The 11949-nt window shown below is 46.1% G+C and overlaps 1 protein-coding gene across 1 annotated transcript in view; it reads left to right on the top strand.

Annotated features, from left to right (window-relative positions):
* plxnb1b (plexin b1b) overlaps positions 1-11949 on the top strand; it is a 169376-nt gene that overhangs the window by 118474 nt on the left and 38953 nt on the right. Inside the window, exons 20-23 of the mRNA XM_037679067.1 lie at positions 2912-3131; positions 3207-3449; positions 10748-10927; positions 11020-11168. Of these exons, the coding sequence (XP_037534995.1) occupies positions 2912-3131; positions 3207-3449; positions 10748-10927; positions 11020-11168 (792 nt within the window). The remainder of the gene's footprint in view (positions 1-2911; positions 3132-3206; positions 3450-10747; positions 10928-11019; positions 11169-11949) is intronic.

Raw genomic sequence — 11949 nt, 5'->3', positions numbered from 1 at the left:
GTATGTTGACGACACCTGGGTTAAAATTAAATCTCAGGAAGTCCAACATTTTACTGACCACATCAACTCTGTGGATAAATACATCAAGTTCACACGAGAAGATGTAAAAAATGGCAAGTTGGCTTTCTTGGACTGTGAGGTCTCAGTCTCTGATAGAGGACATTTGCAAACCGAGGTGTACTACAAACCCACCCACACAGACCAGTATTTGCAGTTTGACTCCCATCACCCTTTGGAGCACAAGTTAGGAGTCATCAGGACTCTGTATCACAGAGCAGACAGCGTCCCCACTAGCTCAGGAGCCAGGCAGAAGGAGAAATCCTACACAAAACAGGCTCTAGAGCAATGTGGATATCCTAACTGGGCCTTCCTGAAAGCAGAGAAGAAACCCAAACAGGACTCCAGTCAGCCATCAGGTGAAAAGGAGGAACCCAGACCCAGACCAGTGGTCATTCCATATGTTGAGGGAGTATCAGAGAAACTGAGACGTTTATTTTCTAAACATAACGTCCCAGTGGCTTTTAAACCCCAAAATACATTAAAGACTGGTTCATCCCAAAGATCCAGTCCCCCGGCACAAACAGAATAATATTGTGTATGCTGTTCAGTGTCAGGAGGGTGATCAGTCTTATATCGGGGAAACTAAACAGCCACTGGCCAAAAGGATGGACCAGCACAGAAGATCAACATCATCAGGCCAGGACTCTGAGGTCTACACTCATCTCCAGGTCAGAGGTCACTCTTTCAGGGATGAAGATGTTCACATCCTGGACAGAGAGGAACGATGGTTTGAGAGAGGAGTAAAGGAGGCCATCTTTGTGAAAAGAAACCGTCCATCGTTAAACAGGGGCGGAGCCTCCGGGTTCAACTGTCCCCCTCTTACAATGCTGTGATTGCTAGTATCACTCAGCCCTCTGTGAACAGTAAACAGCCATCAGGTGCTAATGATCCATTGTTAGGCTGATGGTCCTTCTTGAGCATGTGAGCAGCTGGTTCTGGTTGTCAGCAGCAAAACTGGTTGATCCACTCTGAGAAGGTGCTATTTAAGAGACTGAGCTGAATACAGCACCTCAGACTGAGGAAGACTTTCGGATGAAAGATGAAACGTTCTACATATTTTGTTGTTGTTTTGCTTTGTTTTGTTTTTTGAATGTCCAGAGGACCAGATTTAACTTTTTTGACCTAAAGGATATCCTTTACATTCACTAAAAAACAGGATGTGACAACAACTCCTGTCTGGCAGGTCAAATTGTATCCAAACTTGTAAGACTTGCAGCTGGACTCATACTGATATACTGTAGGAGGAAGGTGAGTTCAAAGATTCAGAATATGCACACCCTAGTGGACGCATGTGGGATAGGCATGAGAGCATTCGCGATGGCGACTGGGTGAAGTCGCTGGAGCTCCCGCAGTCGAAGTAAGGCCAGAGCGTCACTTTGCTGCGAGGGCCTCCAATGCTGCTTGCATCTTTAATTCCAGTTTGGTTTTGGTTGGACATATTCATTTAGTTACAGATCCACTCACTCTTACACTGCAGACACAAACATATTGGCACATTTATATTTATTATCCTTGTTTGGGTTTTTGTTTGTAGAAAAAAATTATTTTAATTGGCCCATGCCTTTGTCTCCCCTCTTTCTTGTTATGGGCCATGAGCCAGGCCTGTGACATATTTATCTCAATATTTTTTTATTTCCATAAAGTAATAACAAAAATATATTTCTGAGTCAAAGCTTTGTTCCAACTGCCACACAGGCACTGGTAACTGTACAAAATAAATGTCTAAAAATCAACTATTTACATATATTAAATAGTTTATTTTTTAGACCTTTATTTACATATATTAAATAATAATCCTCTTCAACTGGGTGCAGATGTGGCTGAGAGGCTAGAGCAGTCATCCTCCAATGGGAGTGATGGGGGTTCAATTCCACCAACAGTTACATGCTGAAGTGTCCCTGGGCAAAACACTGAATCCCTCATTGCCTCTTATGTGTGTCCCATCGGTGTATGGATGTGATAACGCTCTGATTAATCTTTGTATAGATCATCTAGTAGAGTGCTGTATGGATGGGTAAATGAGGGCATAGATTGTCTTGTAAAGAGCTTTGAGTGTCTTGATAAAACAGAAAGGTGCTGTATAAGTACAGTCCATTCAGCTGTGCCACCTTCACGTTAGTAAGCGTGTGTGATGAAGCTGCAGGTACGACAGATCTCAGCCTCCTTCCCTGAAACAAACACGGGTCAAAACTCATTTAGCCATGCTGTGCCTTTTGAGAGGAACAGAGAGAGGTGGCAACATTAATAAATCAGCAGTTTATCATATCACTAAGCTACGGTCCTCAGCTGTGGAACAAGACGGCTAAAACATTAGCCGTCTTGTTAGCCACTAAGGACCTGTCCATTATCAGAGGCCATGAGAATATTATTAGTAACTTTCGCCCGTGCAGATTCAGTGCTGTGGTGAGCTCTAAACCCTGAATGAAACGCTTGAAATAGATTATTTCTTTGCAGATGATCACATAACTGACCTGCAACTATTTTCTCTAGAATTTTTTAGATGAAAGTTAGATTAGATATAGGTCTATAATTGGCTAGGACTCCTGAGTCAAGGTTATGTTTCTTAAGTAAAGGTTTAATTACAGCAATCTTAAAGCTCTGTGGTATGTAACCGTTTATTAAAGACAAATTAAGTAGATCCAAAATGTGGACATCAGTTAGGGGAAACACGTCTTTAAACAGTCTGGTTGGGATGGGATCTAGCAGACATGTGGATGGTTTGGATGATTCTATTATTTTTGACAATTCAGAGCTCAACAGGACAAAAACAGTCCAAACATAAATCAGGCTCTAGTAACATTTCTAAAGCTGTATCATCTGAACAAGTTTTTAAAATTTTTCTCCCTGTTAGTGGCGGTCGGATGATCTCTGTATCTGGGAACAACTTGGATGTGGTGCAGCAGCCACTCATGGTGGTGAGTGTCTTTCCCCATGAGTCCAGCAGTCCAAAAAGGAGGAGGAAGAGGGGGGTCCAACAGCAGAGGGAGGAGAGGCAGAGGACCCCCCAAAAGCTGGCCAGGGTGGTTCCTGAATCTGTCTGCTGCAGAGAGCCCTTCTGCTCAGGCCAACAGGTGTGCGTGTGCAGTTGTATGTGTGTGCTGGTCACATAATTCATCTTTCTCATTTACCTCCCTCCTCTTCCTCAGTTTCAGGAGCGATGCGAGGTGAACTCTTCCTCTCTCATATTGTGCCGCTCCCCCACGGTGAACTCATCCATCCTGCGGTCAAAGTTCACAGTCCAGTTTCTGCTCGACAACCTGTGCTTTGACTTCAGTGCTCTGAACCCTCAGACCTTCAGCTACGAGCCCGACCCGGTTTTGCAGCCCCTGAACCAGCTGGAACCCATGAAGGCATATCACTATAACCCCGGCAGCTTCATACAGCTGGAGGTCAGAGATGTTTGGTTCCATCAGTCAGTGCTCTTATCTTGAAAGCCAACTGGACCAGAACACCGTCTTCCTGATCACAGTTTATTAAAACCTGTGTTCAAGGGTCACTATCCTGCATGTGTTAGTTGTTGTTTAGTTCCACACTGAGTCATCCTCCTCCATCTCACTCTGTCCTCTGTCCTCACTCCAACTACCTTCATGTCCCCTCTAACTGCATCCATACCTCTCTTCTTTGGCCATCGTCTTTTGTCTTTTTCCTGGCAGCTGCATTTCTAACATCCTATCAGTATACCCACTGTCCCTCCTGTGGACATGTCCAAACTGGCCTCTCTAACTTTACCTCCCAGTTGTTCAACCTGTTGTCATGGTTTTCAGGCAAGGCAGGACAGGGAAGAACCCAATGGTGCAGGCAGAACTCAGAGGCGAAGTTGTAAAATAATAATCACTTTCATAATAAAAATAAATAGCTGACATGGCAGCAAAACTTACAGGACAGGATCAGGGCAAATACAAGGATCACAGGAGGCATACCAGACGATGGACCGACAATGACTGAGACACAGACCAGGGCTTATATACACAGACTAGATGAGACATAATTTCAAACACCTGGAGGACACACGGGTGGAACTGATCAGGGCAATTAGGGAGAGAGACTAGGGAGTCCAGACACATGGAGACTGACAGAGGGATACCATCCTTACTGTACCCTCCGCCAAGGATGCCCCCTGGCAAAAAAGCCCACCCCAACAGGCTGGGTGGGAGGAGGGAGGTACTGCAAGGATGGAGAGCACAAGGAAAACACAAGGACAAACAAAACCTGGCAGGACAAAAGCCTGGGGTCTAAACTAAACACAACTAGGGAACACAAAAATGTATGGATGGTCAGGAGACCATCTTTAGGCTGGTTAGAGTTCAGAGTGAGCGGCCAAGAGGCCATCCCAAGCTCCCGAGCAGGTCAGGCAGGCGGCCAAGAGGCCATCCCAAGCTCTGGAGCAGGTCAGGCAGGCGGCCGAGGGGCGTCCAACATGCCAGAGCAGGACAGGTGAAAAGCCAGGACAAAGTGAGAAATCTAGCTAAAGAGAAGGACCAAGGCAAGGCGTGGGCCCAAGGCGAGGTGTGGGCCCAAGGCAAGGCATGGACCCAAAGCGAGGTGTGAGCTCAAGGTGAGGTACGGGCCTCAGGTGAGGCGCCTGGACGAGGCGAAGAGACCCCAGGTACTGCAGGCGAAGTAGAGACCTCACTGAAAGTTGACTGAAGCTGGCTTGGCTTCTTCGTCGGTTGAGGCTAGCTCAGTTTCTTCATCAATTTAGGCTGGCTTTGTTTCTTCATCGGTTGAGGCTGGCTCCATTTTTTCTTTGGCAGGGAAAACATGGCTGCCTCAGGGAGGGCGGAAGGTGTTGCTGCAGATGTCGTCGAGACCTCAGGAGAAACAAAGACCTCTGGATGAGACCAAGAACCAAGGCGAGGCGTAGAGCCAAGGCAGGGCGTAGACCCAAGGTGAGGCATGGACACAAGGTGAGGCGTGGACCCAAGGTGTGCCGGATATGTAGACCTCGAGCAGCGTGGCAGCATGGAGACCTTGAGGACATGGAACCCTCAACAGGAGGCATGGAGACCTCATGCGATGCAACTAGTGTGGAACCCTCTGGGTGTACAGCTGCCTGTGTAGAGACCACATCAGGAGCTGCATGCAGCGTGGACACCACCACAGGAAATGGCAGAGAGGAGCCCACCTGGAACCCCACAGCTGAACAGGAAGGAGAGGTGCCCACCTGGACCCCCACAGCAGATCAGGAAGGAGATGAGTCTGTCTGGACCCCCACAGCAGAACAGAAAGGAGATGAGTCTGTCTGGACCCCCACCGAGACAACTGAAGGTAAAGAGACCTTTGGACCAAACCCCATGGAGACACTCAGAAGTGGGGCATCGATGCCAGCGCCCAGGGAGACACAAGGAGCTGAGTCAGGCTGAGGGAATGTGTTGGGCTGAGGGACTGTGTCAGGCTGTGAAGCAGAGTCAGGCTGAGGGACTGTGTCATGTTGTGGAGCAAAGTCAAGCTGAGGGACTGTGTCGGGGTGTGGAGTAGAGTCTGGTTGTGCAGCAGGGAAGTCAAAATCTGGTGGAGATGAGTCAGTGTCTGCAGCAGCCGGGGAGTCAGAGACTGGTTCTGGGGCAGAGACTTGTCTATGCACAGGGTCAGTGTGAGATAAATTATTAAGATGCTCTTTGCTAGTCCTTATTTCAATCAAAAGCTGGTGATACTATGGGATTAGGGTGAGACCGGGTTGAGATAGTAATATTTTTTCAGCAAGAGAGAACATGGTGTTTTGACAGTCCGGGCTGAGTTTAGCAGAAGAAAACAGGTTTTAGAGTATAGAGTTTATTTTATTGACATCAGAGAAGCTCACTGCCAATGATGGGTCCTCGGAGGCAAACTCTGTTGGTGGGGTATCAGTTCCCATCCTCACTGGGGCCTTGGAAGGTGAGGCATAGGGATCAGCCCTCACAGAGATACAAGATGACTGTTCTTGATATTCAGCCTTGCCGGGCTGTGTAGGACAAGCTGAGTAAGAGGGCAACAGCTGCTCTGACTGTCCTCTGGGTTGATCCCCTTTCGTCCGCTCCATTGACAATCAGGGGTCAGGCTGCCCCTCCCCCTGCGAAATTCTCCCTGGCATTTCAGGTTGTGCCAGAGGAGAGCAGGAAGGAGGCTGGGGCCAAGAGGTGGCAGGCCTAGTCCTTTTTAGAGCTTTGTGCGGTGGTGAGGTACCAAAACCAACCCTCACCGGGGTCCTGGGAGGTGAGACGTTTGGATCACCCCTCACCGAAGCGCCGGAACCAAGTCCAAGAAACTCGGCCTCTCCGGGCCGAGTCAGATCAGCCAAACATGTTGGAGGTGCTGGCGGAGGTACGGTGGAGCATTTCCAGTTCCGTTTTCTGCCGCTCCTGCGGTGGCAGTGAGGATGGGGGACAGGACCAAGATATAGCTCGTCCTCTGGCTCTGCGTCCTTCCCAGATGTCCATCCCAAGGAGACGAGCGGCGCTGGAGAGGAGGGGGAACTGGGCTCAGACATCAGGCAGTCTACCCGGTGCTGGAACTTGTCTCTTTCCTCCTCCCAACACGAGAAGAGAGGAGGGCAGGATCTCCACTGCCTGACTTCAGCATTCACAAGTCCAGACGGGTTCGGTCCGGAACCCAACGCACCAGATCGTGGGTTCCTCCATCCGAGTCTGCTCCTTTAAACAGGTGAGTAAAGGTGATCTGCCTGCTGGGTTCTGTTGTGGTCGATCCATACTGTCACAGTTTTCAGACAAGGCAGGACAGGGAAGAACCCAATGGTGCAGACAGAACTCAGAAGCAAGGTCGTAAAATAATAATCACTTTCATAATCAAAATAAATAGCTGACTTGGTAGCTAAACTTACAGGACAGGATCAGGGCAAACACAAGGATCATAGGAGGCATACCAGACGATGGACCGACAATGACTGAGACACAGACCAGGGCTTATATACACAGACTAGACAAGACAATTACAAACGCCTGGAGGACACGTGGGTAGAACTGATCAGGGCAATTAGGGAGAGACACTAGGGAGTACAAACGCAGGGAAGCCAACAGAGGGCTACCATCCTTACACCTGTAATGTACCTCTGCTGATCTCATTCCTAATCTTATCCATCCTTGTCACTCCTAAGGAGAACCTCAACATCTTCATTTCTGCAACTTCCAGTTCTTTTTCCTGTCTTTTATTCCATGTCTCTGTCTCCAGACCATGCAACATAGCTGGTCTCACCACTGTTATGTCAACTTTTCCTTAGATTTTTGCTGACATCCTTTTGTCACAAATCTCTTATGAAACTTTTCTCCATCCACTCCATCCTAACTGGAATCTCTTTTTCACCTCTTTTCCACACCCCATTTCCCAAGTAATTGAAGTCCTGCACCTTTGTGACATCTGCTCCTTGTAGCCTCACTGTTCCATTGTGCTCCCTCTCATTCACACACATGTATCTGTCTTACTACGGCTGACTTTCATTCCTCTTCTTTCAAGTGCATTCCTCCACCTCTCAACGTTCTCTTCCACTTGTTTCTTGTTCTCATCACAGATCACATCATCTGCAAACATCATAGTCCACGGGGATTCCTGCCTGACCTCATCTGTTAATCTGTCCATCACCAGAACAAACAAGAAGGGGTTCAGAGCCAATCATTAATCAGAATCAGAATAAGCTTTATTATCACTGTACCAAGATACAACAAGAGTATGTCCATACAGTGGTCCGAAAGATGGGCGGAGTGCACGTTGCTGCTACTCTTTAAGAGCCTGGCCTCTTATCCTTTTCAGAATACTTTTAGGCTTAGATGAGCAAAGGGAAGAAAACATGAGAGAGAAGGTATTAAAAAAAATATCTCTCACACCATGTCCTAGACAGGGTACGGTTTGAGGCATCAAAAAAATCTACCACAGCAAAGCAACATAAATAGACATAATACATATGAGGCTGGTGAAGGCATTGAGTTTTTAGGGAAGGTCGTAGCATAGTCCAGAGCCCCTCTCAGCCATTGTCCAGATAAGAGGTGTTTGTTATCATCCAGCTTGGTTGAGATTCTGTCACATGTCCATGGCCTTGGGGAAGAGAGGGGTGAGGAGACAGACAGTGCATCTTTGTTTTTTTATAACATACCAGGAGGAATTGAGATAGTCCACCTTCAAGGCCAGGTCCAGATCTACAGTTTGAGTCAGGCAGAACTCGTAAATAGCCATTTCTGACTTTTAAAGTCTCACTAGAACATTCTCTGATGGGGACTCCAAACAGCCAAATTGATTATTTACGCCAAAAATTGATCTTACAGCTTCTCCAAGATTATTCCCAACCATTCATGGGTGCTGCCAGAAAGTTCATAGTCCTGATATCAGCCTGATTCAGCTCTGATGCAGCTCCACATAATTCAGTCTGAGTACTGCCAAGCTTCGACATATTCCACATGAATTTGTAGACAGTCCAGATTTCACCAACCCAAACAGCAGAATCCGGTTGTCATCATAAATCCAATTTTGTTTATGTTGAGGTAAGAGTGTCCTCCTTTCCCCCTGACTTTCTGTTGGGAGAAGTTGATCAATTTCATTGAGAGATCAGCTGATCAAATCCATCGAATTAGGAAGGTATGCAGGAAAAAAAGAGGCTCTTTAAAGAGTTCACAAGACAAGAGAGCAAACTAGGGAAGCAGGGGGATGGAACAGAAGAGGACGTGTCTGCTTCCACCGAGAGCACAGAGAGAGAGAGAGAAAAAAAGCACTCCCACCTCCACCTTGAAACTATCTGTCACTCCTACAGCACATCTCACCCTGCTGTCCTGATACATGTCCTGTACCAGTCTAGCATACTTCTCTGCCACTCCAGATTTCCTCATGCTATACCACACCTCCTCCCTCGGCACCCTGTCATATGTGTTTTCTAAATCCACAAAAACACAATTGAGTTCTTTTTGACCCTCTCTGTACTTCTCCATCAGCATCCTCAAAGCAAAGATGGCATCTGTGGTGCTCGTTCTTTCTTAGCATGAAACTATTCTGCAGCTCACAAATACCTCTCATCTAAGTCTAGCTTCTACAACTCTCTCCCAGATCTTCATCGTGTGGCTCATCAACTTAATTCCCCTGTACAACTCTGTACATCACCCTTGCTCCTAAAAATGGCCACCAGCACACTTCTTCTTCATTCCTTAGGCATTTTCTCACCCTCAAATATGCCATTGAATATTTGAGTCCAAAACCTCACTGCCATCTCTCCAAGACATTTCCAAACCTCCACTCGTATGTCATCAGGTCCTACTGCCTTCCCCTTCTTCATCCACTTCAAGGCTTTCCGAACTTCACCCTCACTCATTTTTCGCACTTCCTGGTCCACAGTTTCTATGACCTGGTTCAATCTGGTTCAAATCTGCCCATCATTTTTTTCTGAAATGTACTCTGTAGATTCATTCATAAACATTGGGGGCTGATCTTGAGATGGGAACAACATGAAGGAGGTGCCCAATAAAATAATATGCAAGGCCTAGAATACACGTTCGCACTCCATGCTCACGCAAATAGATTGTGATTTTCAAAGCTAGACAGTAATCACCCAATGGCAATGGTAAATGGTACTGTAATTATCTTGTGCCATTCTATCCAACCAGGATATTCAAAGTGCTTTATAACACAATCTGTCCCCTCATTTACCCGACCACACACAAGATATTCCCAATAAAAATTTTACATAGACTAATGAGTGCTTTAGATCACATTCAGACACTGATGGGACACACACTGGAGGCAACGAAGGGCTTAGAGCAGGGGTGTCAAACTCACTTACAAAATGGGGCCCAAATTAAAACCTTTTTCAAACTAAGGGCCAATTTCAGAAACTACATTAACTCAAATCAGATACCCAACATCTTTTCTTGGTCACAGGTTCCTCAACAGGAGTTTGGTCTCATTTGATGTTCTCTATTGTGTTTTTGATATCATAATCATAGATTACTGAAAAAATTCAAGAAATAGAAGTATTTTACGTTTCACATATCTGCTTAAGAGCCAGATAAGATGTCAACGAGGGCCACATTTGGCCCCCGGGCCTTGAATTTGACACATATGGCTTAGAGACTCTTCGGCATGTAACTGCATATTGGTGGAATCAAACCTACAACTCTGTCATTAGAGGACGACTTCTCTAACCACTCAACCACAGCTGCCAAATGCCAGACAGCTTCATTGTACATCCCTGCTGCATGGGCTAAGGAACACTTCCACAAATCATTATAAACACAGTTTGCTGGGCCGTCTACAAATGCTGCTTAAAGCTCTATCTTGTAGAAAAAAAGTCATGTGAACACCATCCAGAACCGCTGCCATTGTCTCTGGACCCAAAGCGGACTGAGGCAAAGTGGAGAACTGATATGTGGACAGACAGAGATTTGAAAATATTTTTAGAGACCATAAATGCCACATTCTCTAAATTAAAGAAGAGCAGGACCATCCAGCAGATCAAAAAAACTTCCTCTCTGATCGTATAGGGGTGCATTAGTGTCTAAACAGTTGTTCATTTATTCTTAGTACATTTTATTTACTCCATTACAAAGAGCCCATTTGTGGAACAGATTAAATGAACATCTATAGATTAAACTAGTTCATTCTAGTTAATAAATAAAACAGCTAGTTGATGTTGATTAAACTTTTTAGACTAAACCCTGAGGTCATCTGGTTTTATTTTTATAACACTCCAACAAACAGTCTGAATCTGTGCCCTCAGGGGGACAACCTGGACCTGGCCATCACTAAAGAGGAAGTGATGGTGTTGATAGGGGAAGGGGTGTGTGCCGTGAAGACCCTGACCAGAAACCATCTGTACTGTGAGCCCCCCCCTCAGCAACCTGCTGCAGGTCCAAACTGCAGGAAGTGTGAGGGCTCTGACCAGCTTCCTGAGTTCACTGTGAGTCCACACTCTGTGAACATTTGGACACTGAGGCCTGTTGTTTAATTCCTTCTAACTGTAAGTAAAACAGTTCTGTTTGTATTTTTCAGGTACAAATGGGCCACCTGAACTTCTCTCTGGGCAAGGTTCAGTATGACAGCCTGATCCCGTCCACCTTCCCTCTGGAGGCTCAGATTGGAGTCGGCATCGGGGCGTCTATCGTTGCCCTTATTGTCCTCATCATTGTGCTCATCTACAGGTCAGTTGGGGGTGGGGTTCCAAACTTTAAAGTACTTCAAAGACATTCATCTTTAGATATTCTAATGCAGCACATTCATTGTTATTGTGTTCTTATTCAAATGTAAATAGTGTGTGAAGAATTTATCTGACAGACAGCTCACCCAGCCGGAGACAGAGATTCTTGCCAGGGGACTGAACTTTGCGGTTGCACCAAGTAGAATTCCTCTGGTGGAGATGATCACAGCTACTGAGTCAGCCATCCGCAACAACAAAATGAAAGAGGGTGAAGCAGAACAGCTCAGAATCAAAGTTTCATCCTGCCTCAGCAATGCCAAACCACCACCTTCCAACATCAGTAGAGAGGAGAGGGACGCACTCACCACTCTTAGCAAGGACAAAAACATCATCATTCTCCCAGCAGACAAAGGAAGGTGCACAGTGATTTTGAACCAGAAAGACTATCATGAGAAAGTTACGACACTCCTTAGTGACTTAACCACTTATGAACCTCTGAAAAGAGATCCAGGAAGTGGTTACAAGAAGAAATTGATAGATTGCCTGAAAATTTTGGAGCAGGACAAGGCTATTGACCGTATTCTGTACCACAGACTGTACCCAGGGGAGGCCACACCTAGTCTGTATGGTTTACCTAAAATCCACAAACAAGGTGTACCTTTAAGACCAATTGTTAGTATGATTAACTCTGTCACTTACAATGTTTCCAAATATCTGGCGTCTGTACTCATCCCTTTAGTTGGCAGCTCAGAACACCACATACAGAACACCATGGACTTTGTGGA

Source organism: Nematolebias whitei, chromosome 7 (genome assembly GCF_014905685.2).
Source record: "Nematolebias whitei isolate Nwh7 chromosome 7, NemWhi1, whole genome shotgun sequence".
Classification (NCBI taxonomy): domain Eukaryota; kingdom Metazoa; phylum Chordata; class Actinopteri; order Cyprinodontiformes; family Rivulidae; genus Nematolebias; species Nematolebias whitei.
The sequence above is the reverse complement of the archived record's forward strand: the minus strand, read 5'-3'. Positions and strand labels throughout refer to the sequence as shown.